Below are 19,412 nucleotides of genomic sequence, written 5' to 3'. Positions count from 1 at the left end.
CCGGATTTGGTGTGTGGTAATAACAGGTAAATGAACTTTTTTTTAAATTATTTGAATATATATATGAGTGCCTGTGTATAAATACACAAACAATACACACATGCTTTCAATTGTGTAATTTAAGTGATCTAGTAGCTCTGCTTTGGAAGTTCAGTTCATGCTAGAAATGTGTTTTGGAGTTTGTACATGTTTTGTCTCTAGGGGCCACCGCATATATTTATATATAAACATATATAAATAAAACCACTTGTTTTTATGTTAGTAATTCCTTTTGTGCATAATTTTATATTATTGTTAATAATAAATTAATTAAAGCAACAAAACAACCTGAAGAGCCGGTTCGGAGCCGAAAGAGCCGGCTCTTTTTAGTGAGCCGAACCGAAAGAGCCGGCTCTCTAAAAAGAGCCGGGTCTCTAAAAAGAGCCGGAAATCCCATCACTACTGAGTAACACAGTCATGGTTTGATCAACAAATGCGCAGTGAAAACTGCTGCATTATTTAGTATCTGCTGTAATTACAAGTAAGAACTACGCCATCAGACTATTATCAGCTTAATGACAGTATTATGCACTTCATTTGCATTTGTCTGTGAACGTCGAATTGTTCACCTTTAGTGTCTTCACCCCTTGAAAGCTGTAAACACTGCATACTGTTCAGCGACTGGAAGCCACTGGCAAATAATCCATGCACTATTTGAGCGGAATTATGTGAAAAGCAGAGCGGCTATTGCATTTTTTTGCGGCAAATTTGCGTCACAACAGGTCTAATCTATTAGATAATCAACGCAGAAATTCACGACTTAGTTATTTGGGTTGCTTGACCTACCTGCACTCATGCACCCATATGTAACGTTTGACAGCCTGCAGATTACTAGGGCTCAATGAAACGCAGGCTGGGCATAGTTTTGCTCCCCCCCCACTCTGTTCAGGGTATATGCGTGCTCCACCGAAGATCGTGCTCAGTGTCTACCGTGTCCAGCGAAACACGCTGTTCTCCCTTCATAGCCTAAGAGCACACCGTGTGAGTGTAGGCGACTTAATGAGGAGAGACTGAAGATTTTCTTTTAAACCACTGGATGTCATTTCATCTCCTCTTTGTGTGCTGAATAAGAAGTAGCCTCAAATACGTCGTTAGGAGAGAAAGCTTTGAAGCCCCCACAGTTGGGTAAGTATCATGATGTTCTTTCGAGTTATTATCCCCAGTCATTCATGAGAATGAGAATATTCCTTTCTTGACGTATGTGTGTATTTAGTGGATAATCAGCGGTATAATAATAGCTGTAGATTCAAGTGACAAGAAAAAAAAAGCCCCAACAGAAAACTGTCAGTGAAGCTTCAACTGTGCATCATCAAACACTTAAATGGTGCAGTGCACACAGCTGTCTGCAAGAACAGCAGGTGATTTGGAGAATTCGGTGAAAGCTTACTGAGTACACAGTGATTAATCAACCTGCACGCACTGCCACCGATGGATAATTAAACAGGGGTCACGTGCTTACCATCATTTGAAGTTTCTCGGTGTTTTGAGCTCAGCTTGATTAAAAGTGTTTGCTTTTCGCTCGGTGATCATTTGTCTTGCGCAACTGAAAGCGCAAAAGATCCTGGCGTGTTTTTCCACAGTGAAACTGTAACAGAGCAAAGAGCCTCACACATTCATATCACTGATATTTGTAGCATCAGAAATGCAATTTCTGTAGGTGTGTAACCATTAATCACTGAGATTCAATAAAGGACCTGCCAACAGATGGCACTTGGATTCACCAGGACCTTTAGAGAGAAGGCGGTATGATTGTACAAAAGGAATGCTTCCTATCAACATCTCTATCGGAGGAAACTTAAACAGGCTTCAAGCCAAACATATGAAATGTTTGGGGGATTTTGTGGATGTTTATGCACACTAATGATTGAGAAACCTTTCATTACACACAGGGGGATCTTTGTTGTGTGTGCAACCTTAATTGGTCGAGGTTTTATAAAGAAAATGTAGCTTTGCCAGTGCAAAACATGAGTGTGGGCATTTGTATAGTTTCCAGACTAGCTGTGTCAAAAGAAACTGCTGCTCCACTGAATGTCTGTCCTTGTTGAGTGAGTGTTTAAGCCTTTACATCTTCAGCCCTCTCAGCTTTTTTTTCTGTAAGACAGAAAGGAGTAGTTCAAAGCCATGCTATGGTTCAGTGCACTCAGTGAGAAGTTCACATCACTGAACAAGCATCCTGGCCCTGCTGTCTCTCATTCTGTGTCATTTGTAACACTAGACCACATGCCACACACAAGGTTTTTTCTTTATATTTTTATATCACCAAGTTGTTGCTTCTTCGTCTCCCCAGGATGAAATAGCCAATTTGGTGTATTTACTGAGCTGCCCTTCATCCATAAATCAGCTGCTTGTATTTTCCATTAGCTTCATGAATGAGCTGTTGTTCCTGCTGACGTGAATGCAGTTATATGCTGTCATATAGTGCTCGCATTATGAAAACACTGCTTCTTTTTTTGCATCATGAAATCATTAACATAATGTCCCCAGTGTTTAAGAACGAGTGCTGCTCTTCTGCTTGACTTACTCTAAATATTATTTGCAGTCTGTTTTGAAGACTGTCAGATGAATTCGCTATGCTTACCTAACGGCGACATTTGGAGAGTGGCTCACACATTCATTGTCTTTATCCGCTTTTTTAAAAAACAAGGGTGTGGGGATTTTTTCCCCTTTGAAATACCATTCAAGGAATTGCACTAGTCATTCTTGTAGTTCAAAAAGCTAACAATCGTGAATAAGAACAATTAACTGAAAGCAGATTTGATTGAAATCTGGTGTACAAATTTGACAAAAATTGATTGACTAGATCTAACTAATAGTCACATTTATACCACACACACATTAATTTATCGGTTCTGGAGATTTTGTAGATCTTGTAAGTCTCGTGTTGATCAAGGAAGAATTTAAGCATAAAAATGTGGAAACTTAGAAGTGGTATTGTTTAACAAATTCTTAATTTGATGCCAGCATCAAGTCTCAAAAAAGGGCATATAGGGCTGTGCCCTACATTTTTCATAGCAGGCTTGTACAAGTCATTTTATGAGTATTTCTTTAAGTTATGAAAGCTACTTTCATCTGCTTCCTTATTCATAAGACGTCACCCCAGCAGGTTGTTCCACATGATGTAAGCCCGAAGGGATTTGTGTCTCCTTCCAGGATTGAACCAGGGACTCTGCAAATGCTGTTATCCACTTATTTCCTTAAGCTATAATAACCCTTAACAATAAATATTCCTGGACAGGGCATATATTACTAATATAACTGCTAAAATAGGAAATGGTATTTCTATAGTTAAATGCCATGCAAGGTCTTTGGCACCAAAATCCATGCAATTAATCCAAGCATTGATATTTTCTAATCTTGATTATTGCCCAGTAGTATGGTCGGGTGGTACAATGGAACGGATTAAGAAATTGCAAATGTTACAAAACAAGGCAGCAAAAATGATTTGAATGGTTGTCAGCGTAGAACAAATATTGTAAGAATGCATAAATGTCTTAAGTCAGTTAATTGTAAAATTTAGATTTCTTTATTCTTTACTTGTATTTATTAGAAATATTATTGTTACAAAGGTAGTAATTCATTTGTATAAACACTGTATTTCAGTATAGACAGAATATGCTACTAGTTAGGTTAGTTAGATTTTTGTTACCCAAACCAAGAACTAGTTCAATCAAAAGAACAGTTTTGTATAAGGCTATGGAAGAACTGAATTTGTTACCAATGCAGATAATACAAGAAACCAGTAAAACTGGATTAAATAATTGGAACTGGATTTGGTCTGACTTTTGACCAGTGTTAAAAATGGCAACATGAATTTGAAATATTGTCTGTGCACTGTAGTAATGATGGTAAATCAGTCTTATCTGTGCAAAGGTTAGGTGATCAATGCTTACCCTGATACGAGACCTTTGCATTATCAAAATGTAAAGCTGCGTTGCAGCAGCTGATGGGGATCTTAATAAACTAAACTAGACTAAACTGGTTGTTGTTGCACAATAGTGGCTTGGTATGTAATCTCTAAATCTGACTTCATTCCAATAGGCCCAAGTGAGAACAGCTACAGTAAGTCATCAAAAGAGAAACCACAGTAGGAGGCTGCTATGAAGAAAATGGACAACACAGCCACAGACAGCTGGATTGTGGACAACAACCCTGACTCCTCCACAGTGAAAAACTCCTGTCACCCAAATCTGAAGGTAGTCTACTTTCTCCCTCTTACCGAAAACAATCTTAAGTGAGTTAATATTCACAAAAAACTGGCATCATGTATTTTTAATTTCTAAATATTAAAAAATATATATAATTCTTTTGTTCTCATTCTTAAAAAGTCCAAACATCAAACTGGGAGGACCTTCCTTTCTACGTTTCTTTTATAAAGCCTGTAATTACACATGAGACCAGCCAACGGAGACGGTTATGTTTACCAGAGAAAAGTCATATGAACACGTAGAAATCATTTCAGCCAAAATGGACAAAGGCCCCACATGTTTGTCATTTTCCCAAGTCATCTGACTGGCCTAGAGGGTGCACACAAATCTCTCTCTCTTCCTATCAAGTGGGGTCACGTGTGTCTAAAAGACACAGAGTAGATTCATTAGTTGGCGGCACTCATTTATGTGCTTTCATGTGTATAAATGGTAAATGGCCTGTATTTATATAGCGCTTTACTAGTCCCTAAGGACCCCAAAGCGCTTTACATATCCAGTCATCCACCCATTCACACACACATTCACACACTGTGTAAGTAAATGCTACTACTCGAGATAACTCTTCAGCCAGTTTGTGTAAAAACACTTTATCACACTTTTTTCTCTGTGTTGACGACTCTATCAAACACCTACTTAAAATCTGAGTTAAGTGTAGGGCATGTAAGCCTTGTTAATGACCATGCGAGGTCTAGTGCAACAGCTCACGGTGCCCTTTGGACTTGGTATTAAGTCGCTGTGAAAAATTTCTTAGACAAAGTTTGTGCTTTTGTAAAAGAGGTCTGAAAGGAGGTTTTGTACCTCTTTATTGGATTATGAGGCACACTGAGCAATAATTAAAAAGCTGCTTAGTGAACTGCTTAGGTAACTACAAGAAACAGTTACATGGAATTCCAGTAATGCTGCTTTTTTCCTCTGTGTGTGCTTTCCATTTCTGCATAGTAAAGCTATAACAAACCTCTCAGCTGGTTCTACTGATACAAGCGGTCTGCATACTTTTGATCTGAGCAGTCTCCATGCTTGTTAATCTCAGATTAGGCTTGTCCTATGTGCATGTGTTCTATGTCACTTGCAAACACTCTGAATATTCCAGTTGACTTTGCATGAAACTCTCGTTTAGATTCTTGTTGAAATGTGTTTCATTTGTCTAGTAATGATTTACAGAGACAAGCCACCAGAGATTTGGCTTTAGTTTTGTGGAGAAATTTCAGTGCTTGTCCAAATTTCAGCGTTTTCTTTTTAAATTAGTGTTAAGATTTTCTTTATGTGAAACGTTACCTTTTCTTCAATGTACAAAACAAAAATGTTTCTGTAAGCATATTATCTGTTTTTAATAGAGGTTTCAATAAATGTTAAATGGTAAAATTTAATGTGTTATTAAAAAATATAGGTTAAAAAAATTCTTGAAGAAATTAATACAGAAAATTCCTTCATTTTTAAAATGTACATTGTACCATATTTATACAGATTTCTTTTTACTGTGTTGGTATATATAAGCTCACGGCTGATGGTCAGTTCCTATAGAAAAGTGTTAATGGTGAAAATTGATTCGTTTGAATCAATTCGTTTTCTTTTGCTATAAAAGGAAAAGTCCAGAGTTCATTATTTTTCACAGTGTGCAATACAAAGGGAAGCATATGAAATGGAAGTAAGTAAGTAAAGTAAAGTAAGTCTGGATTGAGTGTTGCTGCTCAAATGTGGATATAGTGACAAAGCAATATGATATCCTCAATGCCTTCAATAGAGGAACGAGAGTCTGCTAATTATTAGGGCCGAGGTCACTGTAAAAGAAAAAGAACAAGTACGCTGGCAGGGCCCTTGGATGTGGATGGTTTCCTTAAGGATCTAGCTTGGGTTTGCAGAGACTTGTGGAGGTTTTTTACTGAATGATACACGTCTGTAACGTCATGTAGCAGGGGTACTAAAGAAGAGAGTTTATGCAATAGTTGACCTTTGGAGGAACAATGCAGTTTTCACTGTGGCCATGGATCACTGGGCTGGCACTGTCTCGGAGATATTCGAACGTGTATGGGAGTTTGTCCAGCTTGTGTTTTGCGCATTTATTGTGGTGTCCTGTATGGGGTGTGAATAATGATCCTATTTATGATAATTTTGTCAGTTATGCAATCATTATGTTTTGAAATTAAACTTTAAATTGTAAGAAAAAAAACAAAGTGAAAAGAATTTGATATTTCTGGACAAGTAGGTTATATTGACATATTTATTATAATGCATTTATAATGCATTGCAGTTTGTTGTTTGGAAGCAGTCTCTTCTGCTTTCACTATTTTAATCCCTTACAGTGCAGGCTATGGTTACCGCACACCTGTTTCCAATTATGTGTCCAAGGATGTGTCTGTGTCCTTGTGGGATTGGCTTCTCTAATCCTCCCTTTGTGACTGACTGTCAGTGTCCACAGGCGGCTGAGCAGAAGAAGGAGGCTGCTCAATACACTCTCTGGCCCAGCGCATATTGCCAGCTGCCCTTTTATAAAGATGTATCTGAACTGCAAATTCATGTCATACACACACACATGTATCCTCAAAGAAATGCATTCACGTGCACTGCTGTAGCTCACTGGGTTCAGCATGCAACCCATATCCCATATGCCCATATAAGACTATTGCAGAGGCCCGGGTTTAAATCCACCCCCAGCAGTTTACTTTGTCTTCCCTCACTCTTTCTTCTAGCTTTTCTCTCCACTGCTCTGTCATAATAAAGCCTTAAAACCCCCGTATAAAAGAAATACATTCACTAAGTCTTGTGATAGGTTTAAGGTTAATTAGTGCAGGCTTGTGTTTTTGCTTGTTAGTCGAACTTCATTCAGAAATTCATTTTTATTTTGTAGTTGTATTTGAATCTGCGCCTGAAAAATGAAAGAAGGAAATTATGAGATGTTTGGACTGCAGTCAAAATCAAAAACAATCATATATCCATATCAGAGCCAGTGTGCCTGACATTGTATTGTTTTTTTCTTTTTGTGTCTCTGCAGATGTTCCTTGCAGCCTTGTCCTTTGCTTACTTTGCCAAGGCTTTATCTGGCAGCTACATGAAGAGCACAATTACACAGCTAGAAAGGCGATTTGATATCCCCAGCTATCTGATTGGCATCATAGACGGCAGCTTTGAAATAGGTGAGTTTCTCAGGCTCTTTGTGTACATTTCTGTATTTGGTGGCTGTATTTGTTTATTCTCTATTTATTGTATTTTTATGATACTAATGCTACAGCGAGACTGCTTAAAGGAGGCTTAAAAGTAGAGACGGGTGACAAAGCTTATAGTTAGAACTGGATCAGGTGACTCTAAACCATTCCTTAGTTATGCTGTGGAATACTGTGAGGTCTTGAACCAGGAATATTATGACGGCATGTTAATATTCCCAATACCATTGCATACTTCCATCTCATTTAAGCTTTGAATAGTGCCTTGTTGCATACCTAACTGACTATTGAAGAGTGAAAAATAGTTTTAAGCCACAGTATGCAGACTTGGAGTAATGGTTTATGTAGTTAGTTACAGACTTGTGGATCAGAATCAGTGCTTATCAAAGATAACACATCATGTGTATGATGTAGTTAGTGAGACTTTTCATGATTTATGATTCTGAGCAGTACATCTCATGTTTGGTGCCTCTGACTCCTCTCCATCTTCTTTTCTGATCATCTTAACCCTGTAGGGAATTTGCTGGTAATTGCGTTTGTGAGTTATTTTTGTGCCAAGCTCCACCGACCCAAGATCATAGCAGTCGGGTGTATTTTGATGTCTTTTGGAACCTTCCTGATCGCCATGCCTCATTTCATCATTGGCCGGTAGGCAAAGCGCAGTGTCTGAATGCATGCATCGCTGTTCATAAATTCCATTCACATATTACTTTGATCTCTGTAGTCTCTGATGTATTTGTGCTTCACATTGTGAATATCTAACAATACCTGGTGCTTTCTCCCTTCCCTTGTTTAACAGTCACATTGGTATTTTATACGCAGCTATAAGATCGAAACATCAATTAGATCTTCAGTGAATTCGACCAATAACCTCTCTCCATGTCCGGCAAGCTCACCTGAGTCCCTGAGGGCAGGTGACAGACCCTCTATACTGCCTTCTAGAGGTAAGACAAAAAACATTTATGTTGTTTATGACAACATGTGATTAAGGTTGAACTTTGTTTTTGCAGATACTGTTCGTGCTAGCATCGTTGCTAGGTCAGCACATGCGTGTTTATGTTTTAAGTCATTTTTGATGATGAATTGTGATAACTTGCACATATCCATGCTATAGTACTAAATGAGTAGGCTATTCATTCTGTTGGCTGTGAAATAAAAATGATACAGTACTTTTTAGAAGGTGCTATAGGTACATAAATGCAAAAAAGGTCATTTTAGCCCATTATAGGGAAGTTTCTAGGAAATGTGATGGTGTTATATCATACAAAGGCCAGCTTTTTTGAATATATATGCAGATATGAGAAGTTATCGTCATGAAATTAAAATGACTTGATACTTACGTAAAGCTTTGTAGGTGCATGAGGGCCAAAAATAGGTCCTTTTAGCCTATTGCTTGGTAGTTTCTAAATGTTGATGTCAAAATATCTAATGCTGATAAGAACCTTCAGGGGCCTAAGATTAACCAAGTGTGTGGCCAACTTCTGATAGTGCAGGCAAAGTTGGGGGACAAAGAAACAAACATACAGACAAACAGAGAGAGATTGCGGGGATTATAGTAAGATGTGTTGACTTATTGTGATAATAGAATATTTTTCATCAATGTTTTGTTAGTGTAAATCATAATGTATAGTTTCGGCCCATCTGGCAGATGGCGAGGCCGTTCATAGTTCACACAAGTCTTCCTATTGTATTGTTCAGAATTCAACCAATCTTACACATAACAATCACCATGTGTGTCATAATCCAAACTGTTCTCAAGGTCAAGCTCAAGTTCACAGTTGTTGTTTTATGGCCAGTAACCTGTAGGGTTGCCAACTCCCTGAAAAATAAATAAGGGACACCTCGTGGCCAGGGCCGGGCGGCCCAGTTGTCTTCACCCTTCCCAGTGTGGTGAATTTTCTAGCTCTTTTTTTGTGTGTGAAATTATTTTTTTAACCATTTGACTTGAATTTGATTTAAGTAGATGTGTATTCTTTGTGATATGAACACATGTGAAACAAATGATCATTTAGCCATTTATTTTTTAGCTCAAAATGACAACATTAACACAATAAAACAGGTCTCTTTCTTAAACAGAAGCCTGTCATGCTTAACTTTTGAGAATATAAGTAAATCTTTCTTTAAAAGAACTCCGTCCTGCTTAACTTAAAATAATAGAAAACAATAGAAAGAAAAACATTCTTGTAACAGTGCACATTTAGTGCATTTAGTACAATTGGCTTAATGCTAATCAGCTGCTCCTGTTTGTAAACCTGCTTGTTCCCATGATTACGCATCTTAACTCATCATCATTATTCATCTATGTATTACTTTTATGTATTAGTCATCAATTTGTTGTAATCATCTATCCTTGCAGTTGTTTATTACACAAAATAAGTTATATTATCACACTTCTGGCCACATAGCGCTGATATTCACTGCACATGCCCATATTAACTTTTTCCAGCCAGGTGTTTTCCTTTTCCCATTTTTCCCTTTCTCTGAACAAACATTGCTGCTCTAACGCTGGGCTTACACTGTGCGGTTTTAGGCCCATTTTGAGCCGATTTTTGAGTAATCGGACCGATTTTGGCCTTCATCGTGCGTCGTGTAGTATACGTGGGGTAACGAGAAGTGATTAACACCTCACGACCAGCTCCCGATCATCAATCGCTCGTGAGGGTGTCACCACAGCCGCTCACACTGCTCGCGCGCAAACACGTAAACGTTGGTGTAAAAGACGGAGCAGCGCGGCTGTGCAGCGTGTGATCTGGACACAAGCAATGGAGGCACACAACCGTGAAAATAGTTGGATTTACATTGCTGCTCAGTCACAGCTGCCCGATCAATGTTTTTCATTAGCAATTTAGCAAAGTTGATGGTGGTGGTGTGTGTCTGTGTGAGTGAAAGACGGAGAGAGAGAGCGCGACAGATTTTCTGTTATAACCTTCATTTTATGGACGCACAGTGTGAGCACTCAGGTCGCATCAGAGCATCGGGCGATATAGTGTGAGACCTGCATCGTGACCTACCAACTTCTAACCCCTGCGAGTCAATCGTGCAGTTTGAGCAGGAGCTGAATAACGTGACTGAAAAAATCGCACAGTGTCTGCCCAGCTTTAGGTGTACTGTCGTCCGAGACTTGCACCGCAGTGTCGGCGTTTGTTTCCCTGTTGGCCATGCTTCTTGTTGTGGTCATCTGTTGTCTTCCGGTATTTTCTCCGTAAGCGACCTTTCCTTGACCAATGAGATGAGCGGTAATCTGAATTGTCATACTCGTAAGTGTGCTGTCAGCTCATTGGTCACAAAGCAGGAGAGGGGCTGGGAATTATGTTTTCCAACAAAGCGTTAATTCCATAAACATTTATAGACTACTTTTGATTCTCACTGTATTACGGGACAAAGTGCGTCCCTTATTAGCTCAATACGGGACGTGTACTTTTGTTTCGAAATACGGGACGATTCCGTATTTTAAGGGACGGTTGGCAACCCTAGTAACCTGCGAAATTGAGATGGATCATGAGCTGCATAAGGCTCTATGCCATTGACATTCTGACTGCTGTTTTTAAACTGCAGGCTGTGAAAAAGAGTCCAGTGTTTCCATGTGGATCTATGTCCTGGTGGGAAATATCCTGCGTGGGATTGGAGAGACTCCAGTGCAGCCTTTGGGAATCTCCTATATTGATGACTACGCACAGTCCGATAATGCTGCTCTCTATATTGGTAATCCACCTTTGTTACAGCTGATAGCTTTGATAGGAATTGGGGGTTTTTTTAGAAATTTTTTGGAAGGTTATTTTGAAACTAGAAAATTAGATACTACTAAAGATGAGTTAACCTTCTATAGATTTCTGTAATAGGAATATTCTTGTTTCACTGTGCTTTCATGTTAGGGAATATTGGATGTCTTTAAAAGAAATTAAAAAAAACAAAAGTGCTGTCAACAGGCAGAAAAACAAAAAGTTTTGTAATGTTGTTTAAGTTGCACTTAAACAATAATATACTGCAGGGACTGTACAGGTAGGCGAACATCTGCTTATTACAGATGAGAGCAGGTTCACCCTGAGCTCATGTGACAGATGAAAAGTGGTTCTGGAGAAGCTGTGGAGAACATTATACAGCCTGTAACACTGTTCAGCATGAGTTTGGTGGTGGGTCAGTGATGATCTGGGGAGGTATATCCATGGAGGGATGCACAGACCTCTACAGGCTATGCAAAATAACCATGACTGCCATTAGTCATAAGGATGAAATCCTTGGCCCTACTATCAGACTCTAGTGCAGTCAGTCCTGGGTTCCTCCTGGTGCACAACAATACCCGGCCTCATGTGGTGAGTGTGCAGGAAGTTCCTGGAGGATGAAGGACTTGATACCACTGACTGCCCCCCTCACACACCTGAGCTAAATCCAATAAAAAAAATCTAGGAGCTATTATGCTTCGGTTCATCCAATGTTGCCAGGTTGCACCTGGCCGTCTCATTAGGAGCATGCATTAGTATTGTCCTGCAAGCACGGTGGGGCCATACAAACTACTGAGCACCATTATGAGCTGAAATTTTGGCAAAATGGGCGATCGTGGCTCAAGAGTTGGCAGATCGCCGGTTCGAGCTCCGGCTCTGACAGTCCTTGGGCAAGACACTTCACCCGTTGCCTACTGGTGGTGGTCAGAGGGCCTGGTGGCGCCAGTGTCCGGCAGCCTCGCCTCTGTCAGTGCGCCCCAGGGCAGCTGTGGCTACAATGTAGCTTGCCATCACCAGTGCGTGAATGGGTGGATGACTGAATGTGTAAAGCGCTTTGGGGTCCTTAGGGACTAGTAAAGCGCTATACAAATACAGGCCATTTACTAAAATGGACGAGCCTCATGCATCATTTTGTCACTCTGAAAATAGCTCTTTTCCATGAAGCAATTTGGCATATTTCTTTTTTGGTAACCTATTACCTGGTCCATATCAGTATAGAGATCCAGATTATTTTTTCCCCCAATGAGATCTGACATGTTTTCGAAGTGTTCCTTTAATTTTTTGAGCAGTGTATTTGAGCCATTCCTATTGTATAAATAATATAAATATAAATAAAATTGAGGGCAGCACGGTGGCACGGTGGTTAGCACTGTTGCCGCACAGCAAGAAGGTCCTGAGTTCAATTCCACCATCAGGCCGGGGTCTTTCTGTGTGGAGTTTGCATGTTCTCCCCGTGTTTGCGTGGGTTCCCTCCGGGTACTCCGGCTTCCTCCCACCGTCCAAAGACATGCAGCTTGTGGGGATAGGTTAATTGGACAATCCAAATTGTCACTAGGTGTGAATGTGCGAATGAATGTGAGTGCAAATGGTTGTTTGTCCTTGTGTGTTGGCCCTGCGACAGACTGGCGACCTGTCCAGGGTGTACCCCGCCTCTCGCCCTATGACAGCTGGGATAGGCTCCAGCGCCCCCCGCGACCCTGAAAAGGATAAGTGGAAGCGAATGGATGGATGGATAAATAAAATTGGAACGTTTGTTGTATGTAAGCACAACCAAAGCAAAGATGTCAAGTTCAGAGTATGAGGGGAAAGAAAGCCTATTTTGAGAAAATAACCTTTAAAAAAACTTAATGCATCTTTATTAGAAAACACTAAATATCATCATACAGCTGCTCCATCATACAACTAACGGTGCCTGACTACAGTTACACTGTTTTTGCCTGTAGTGGCTCTCTTCATTTTCAGTTTTCAGAAGTTTTAAGAAGATTTACTAAACTATCCAGTACAGTTTGATTTCTTTTTGTTTATAGGACATAATGTAATCCATTATGATTATGATTATGATTTTTTAACGATACAGAGATTAACCCAATATATATTAGGCTATAAGTAGGTGTTTTTGTGTGTCTCAGGTTGTGTCCAGACAATATCAATAATTGGTCCTGTCTTTGGGTACCTGCTGGGGTCCCTGTGTGCCAAAATCTATGTCGACATTGGATATGTGGACATGGGTGAGTAACATGTCATCTAACCATCAACTACATCTTTAAGAATTTGAAAAGGTAATCAGTAAAAGTAAAAAGTGATCGTTTTTGCTTCAACTCAAGTGCTTAAGGAGCATGTGACTTTAGTAAATACATAATTGTGGTTAATTACAACCATAAAAGAATGAACAGCGCCAATAATGTGCTTCTATCTTTACAGAAACTATCACTATTACTCCTGGCGATGCCCGCTGGGTGGGCGCATGGTGGCTGGGCTATCTCATTGCTGGTGCCATCACCCTCATGTCGGCCGTTCCTTTCTGGTTCCTGCCAAAATCACTGCCGATGCCTGTGGAAAAGCATGACACCAACTGCACACCAGAGCAAACCAGATTTATTAAAGATTCCCCAGGCTTGAAGCACATGTTCAGACCCGAGGAGCCAGCTAATTTACATCTGATGGCCAGTGGTAGGATAGTGATCACAGTGTGCTTTATGAAAGAATGTTGATTTTCCATTTTAACCGTATTATTAAACTGACTGTGTGCAATTAATGGAATCTTAACGGCTCTAAGATCTGTTTTACTGCTATAGTATATATAATACTGTCATTTCTGTCGACAGTAAACACAAATAGAAGTTTATTCCTTCTTGTCAATGTGAGAAAATCAAAATAGTTTTAATGATAAATCAAAATAAAAGGCTGAGGTTACTTCAAGAAGTGAAAATCACTCATTTAAACATCCTTTCACAGAATTCGTCCCCACATTGAAGAGTCTCCTTGGAAATCCTGTGTACACCATCTACTTATGTGTGACCATTGTTCAGTTCAACTCTCTCATTGGTATGGTCACCTACAAGCCCAAATACATTGAGCAACACTACGGCCAGTCAGCTTCAAAAGCCAATTTTCTCATGGGTGAGCAAGATATTATACTAATTTATATTGTTTACCTCATTTGGATTATTTTGTTCTTTTATCTTTGTAAGTGAGATCTTTGTAGAGCTAAAAGCTTGCTTAGAACCACTGCTGTTTGGCTGAAAAGTACCTATTTAAGGATGCAAAGTGATGTGAGCTGGATGGTAATCATAAGAGTTTCATGAGCTGGCTTTTGATCAATTTTTTATACCCCGACTCCCACTTCCCTCTTAAGTAAATGCTGCAAATTCAAGATGACAACCTGGTTTACCTCAGTCCTTGGGCATTTGACAGACAAACGACAGACATTGATTTAAAAGCACTTGAGGCAATCAGACCAATTAACATGTTTCCCTGATGCGAATGGAGACAACGTTGCTCTTTTTGTCCCCTGTAACCGAGTGGGTTAAGAGTACATCGGCTGATGAGAAATACGTCCCAGATCCTCTGAACCACCATAACTTGTTTTCATCTTTCGCAACATGACTTAAGTAAAATATAAATGAGAGTGCTTTGATGTACATGAGTGTTCTGACTTTGATCCCTTCTGGCGAGTGATGTTGCTGCCTGATATCGCCTGTTTAAGTTCTTTCTCGATTCTCCATCCATTTAAGGATACGCTGTATTCTGCGGTGTTTCATAGGCATGATCAACATACCTGCAGTGGCCCTTGGGATGTTCTCCGGAGGGGTTGTGATGAAAAAGTACAAGCTGTCTATCATGGGAGCAGCTAAATTTGCCTTTGGGACCTCTCTGCTGGGCTACTTTCTGTCACTCCTATTCTTTGCCATGGGCTGTGAGAACGCTAAGGTCGCAGGCATCACAGTTTCATATAGTGGGTATGTAATACCTTTGTATATTTTCCTTAGTGGACTTGATAGTCATCAAACCAGGAAGTAGATTCAGAGAAAAAGGGATTGGGGTTTTATTTATTTAATCTGCCACTGTTTTTAATTCCATGGCTCGTTTTTCTTGTCTGATCGATGTTTTAAAAGGGCTGACAATCACATGCCTTTTTTTTTGTGTCACATGCAGACTGGGGGGCTTATCTTATCAGGAGCAGTCTCTCATCTCTGACTGTAATTCGGATTGCTCGTGCACAAGCAGAGAGTGGGATCCAGTGTGTGGAGAGAACGGGATCACCTACGTGTCCCCGTGTTTGGCTGGATGCAACTCCTCCACTGGCTCTGGCAAGAACACGGTCAGACACACACCACTGCCCTCGTGAAACTTGCATGCTTTTCAGTAAACGCAGCATGATATTCAGGCTTGATTCTCAATTTTCATTCATATCGTACCGCAGAGAAGCATGTGACATTTCCGTGATTATTTACAGACAGAACAAGTGTTTCCTGCTGTGCCGCAGCTCATTTATCACTGAGTCACACCTTGTTTTCTTTTCTGTCAGGTGTTCAACAATTGCAAGTGTCTCGCGGTGGCTAATACCCAACCAGGCAACTTGACAGCCAGCCTGGGTCAGTGTCCACACAGGGACAGCTGTGAGAAAGTCTTTCCATACTTCCTGGCTATGTCTGTCCTCAGTTCCTTCATCATCTCTCTTGGGGGTACACCTGGCTTCATGCTGCTTGTCAGGTCTGTCATATTCTGCTTTTGTGCCTTAAAGCCACTTTTTGCTGTAATGTTGTTTGTATTGTTCTGAAACGTCTCCCTCTAAGAAATACAAACGTCATTCTTTCATTGTCATTCTTTAAGTGTTGCCAGGTTAAAAGTTGAGTCCTGTCTAATACCACAGTGTTGTTTCTAAAGGTGCATTAAACCTGAGCTGAAGTCTCTCGCTCTTGGAATCCACACCTTGGCCACTCGTACCCTTGGTGAGAACCACCTTTGCTGTTCTTGGCATACATCACTGTCTATTTCATTTACATTTCAGGCTCACAGACATTTCCCTCAAGCTGACTTTCAGCATAATATATATAGTGAGCACAGTTATTGGGAGATCACCAATAAAAATTACTTTTTATGTTAAATTAACCCAAAGTATTTAGCTTAGTACGGCTAATTATCAGTTTAGCTGTATAATTATTAATATTCAAAGTTATTGTAAGGAAGTCTGACTTGTTTAGATTGTAACGTGAGTTCAGGCGAACCGTGATTTGACTTGAAATTCTGACATAAGTTACTTTATATGTTGTAACTCAGCTGGAATACCTGCCCCTATATACTTTGGAGCCATAATTGATACGACCTGCCTCAAATGGGGATACAAGATGTGTGGAGGAAGAGGAGCTTGCAGAATATATGACACTTCAGCTTACAGGTACTTGTAAGATGCCTTTATTTTAACTTTGCATGTGATTTCTATGGGATTGGCTATCCTTCAAACTCTTGATTTAGTGACCCTGTAATCAAGTTATGTGCAAGTTATTACGCACAGCCATGAGTTATGGTTGATTTATTTAAAATGCTGAACCCATAGCAGATCTTAAATGTACCGCTGGAGGAACAGTGCATTCAAAATAAAAAGTGAAGAACAATTGTTAACAACTGTCAGACCAGTGATTTTAAACACTTTCTGGCATTGATTTCTTTTTCTTTGTCTCAGCTTCAGACACCAAAACAAGCGCATGTTCATTTTTTTTTAATCACTAATGATAAAAAGGGATTCAAGTTCAATTCTACCTAAGTAAGGATTAGCATCAGAATTCTATCAGACATTTTCATTACAAAATAATATTGATTCATTCTCCACCCCCCCCCCCCCCCCCCCCCCCCCCCCCCACTGCACCAAACTACTGTTGGGGCTCTGCCCATAATCTGAAAACCACTGAACTGCACGCTGTCAGCAGTGAACTGATGGTGTTAGGCACACTAGGGAAACTATTGGTTAGAGACTTCTGCACAACAGAATTATAGCAACCATGTTTAATGACCTCCTTGCACTTGAAATGGTTGCTTCAAAGATGGAAACAAGGTCCAAGACCACTTCAGTCAGTTTTCATCTTCAGACCGACTTTGGTGAGTCAAGACCACGAAAAAAGGGCAACAGGATGGATTCAGTCAAGTATCAGTTTGTCACTGAATGGAGTCAAGTTGGCAATGACAAACAATTTGCTTGTTTACTGTGAAAAATCGTTGAAAATGACAAACCTGGTTCTGTCTGTCTACATGTTTTCGTATTACTCTTACACTTTACTCTTAATGTTTTTTTCAGGGTGGAGTGATTGTACGGGATAGGTTTTTAATACATTTAAAAAAGAAAACTTGGGTGCACTCGTTTAAATTTAGTTAAATCATTCACTTAAATCTTTTAATAAGTGGCTCTACAAAACCTTTTAACTTGACGAGGCCAAGTCCTGTTAACTTCTTGTTAATGATCAAGATTGGCTACAACTGGTAGTTTCTTTTTGAACTCCTAACCACAAGTGTGCATTGAGAGTCTGCCCAGAACCTCACAGAATTAAAACAGAAATTCAGAATTTCCTCCACAAATAGTGATGTAGTTGCTGAGGAACAGCAATTTAACCACAAAGTGGCACGGGCGCTCAGCAACCCTGCTTTTATATTTCTGTCTCTCTTCCACAGCATGCCTTTTAGCCTGTCTTCCTTCTCTCTCCCCAACCAATCGCGGCAGATGGCCGCCCCTCTCTGCCGGAGGTTTCTTCCTGTTAAAAGGGAGTTTTTCATTCCCACTGTTACCAAAGTGCTTGCTCATAGGGGGTCGTTGATGGTTGGGTCGTTCTCTGTATGTATTATTGTAGGGTCTACCTTACAATACAAAGCGCCTCGAGGCGCCTGTTGGTGCTGTATAAATAAAATTGAATTGAATATAGGAACTAGAGTATAATCACTTGGCAGGCAGTTGGGTCAAGCCCCCTACTGGAAAGAAATGCATTGCAGGCAAGTATTCTTCACTTGTGATCACAACATGTTGGAAGTGTGTCTGCGTTCAGCAGCAGCTGTTTGGAAACTTTCACTCGTCTTTCTGAGACTGATTGCAGTCGGTCCAAATTGAACTGCAATTCTTTGACAGGTTGCTTCCCACCAGGTGACCGGTGCAATCGCTTTGTGACAGAAGGTGGTCATCCTAGACGTTGAGGGTGTTGCCCACCCTCTGGGCAACCAGCTGCAGTAGTTACTGCAACTACATGCAAAATGCAAAAATAGTTCAGTAACATCCCTGGGCTATTACAGATTTGACCTTGTCACAGTCAGGTTTACTGCTGTGTTTTAACGGTAGTGCCTGAGAGATTGCAGTTTTGGACCAAAGTATTTTGACTGTAATAAATAAAAAGAGCAGTAATTTTACCTTTTCTTAATTTCAAGTCCTGTCTTTAGTAGAGAGCTAAGATTGTGGCATTACAACATCTTCCAAAAGGACTAGAAGAAAATGCTATTTATACAACTTTGAATGGGAAAAAGTCCAGTAGTGACTAACCTTTAGGGATTTGTAGCTTCACTTAGAGCTGGCCTAAACCGTGACGGAGCAGTTCGTACTCTTAACTGTTGCTTTTTTTTTTGTACAGGAGAGTCTACCTGGGTCTGACTTTGGGCTTGAGAACAGTCTCCTTCTTCCTTTGTATTTTGGGATTTGCTCTAATCAAAAGACATATTAGGAAAGAAGAAAAACATGTGCTGACCAATGGGAGTGCAGAGTTGGAAACACTGAGGAAAGAGGAGAACAGCTCTATACATTGTGAGCAGTTTGTACTGGCCTTGGACTGCAATCCCGACAGAGAAACTCGCTTGTGAGCCTCGGCGCATCTTCTTTTCTTCTGACTCAGCCCGACGAGCACCTCACCTCACATCTACTGAGGAAGACACACTGTGGACATTTTTCATAGCACACAGAGTATATATATTTGTAAAGGATTTGCGTAGATGTACGGTATCTGAAATTAGTCATTTTATAAAACAGTCTGATATTTCTGGAATGTGTATGTGTTTGTGTTTTTCATGAATGGAAGACTTTCATAGAAAAAAAAAAGATTGTAATTGTGTTGTACTTTCTGTTCTTCATTTTTATGATTAAACGTGATAAAATCAGATTTTGCATTTTAACATTTAAGATGCCTGAATATGATGGTTTAACATACCTGTTTGTGCTGTGCTCATGGCTTTGCTTTTAGTTCATGCATGCACAGGTCTGTCTAGTGTCTCTCACACCTGCATCGCGTTTCTACTTGTGAATGAAACAATTGGTCAAGGGGTAG

The 19,412-nt window shown here is 40.0% G+C and overlaps 1 protein-coding gene and 1 long non-coding RNA gene across 2 annotated transcripts in view; both read left to right on the top strand.

Moving 5' to 3' along the window:
• Positions 1–19,412, top strand: part of LOC309709967 — a 264,832-nt gene that overhangs the window by 149,421 nt on the left and 95,999 nt on the right. The gene's annotated exons all lie outside the window — the stretch shown is intronic.
• Positions 578–19,247, top strand: slco1c1 (solute carrier organic anion transporter family, member 1C1). Its single transcript, XM_082539002.1, has 15 exons — positions 578–1,164; positions 4,078–4,232; positions 7,234–7,375; positions 7,918–8,050; positions 8,225–8,346; positions 10,958–11,104; positions 13,251–13,349; positions 13,543–13,791; positions 14,077–14,241; positions 14,885–15,080; positions 15,277–15,442; positions 15,650–15,834; positions 16,009–16,073; positions 16,402–16,519; positions 18,726–19,247. The coding sequence occupies exons 2-15, from the start codon at positions 4,137–4,139 to the stop codon at positions 18,949–18,951; spliced, it is 2,109 nt and encodes a 702-aa protein (XP_082395128.1). The 5' UTR covers positions 578–1,164; positions 4,078–4,136; the 3' UTR covers positions 18,952–19,247.

This window comes from Aulonocara stuartgranti (assembly GCF_965226115.1).
Source record: "Aulonocara stuartgranti genome assembly, chromosome: 7".
Classification (NCBI taxonomy): domain Eukaryota; kingdom Metazoa; phylum Chordata; class Actinopteri; order Cichliformes; family Cichlidae; genus Aulonocara; species Aulonocara stuartgranti.
This window is presented reverse-complemented; position numbering and strand designations above follow the sequence as displayed.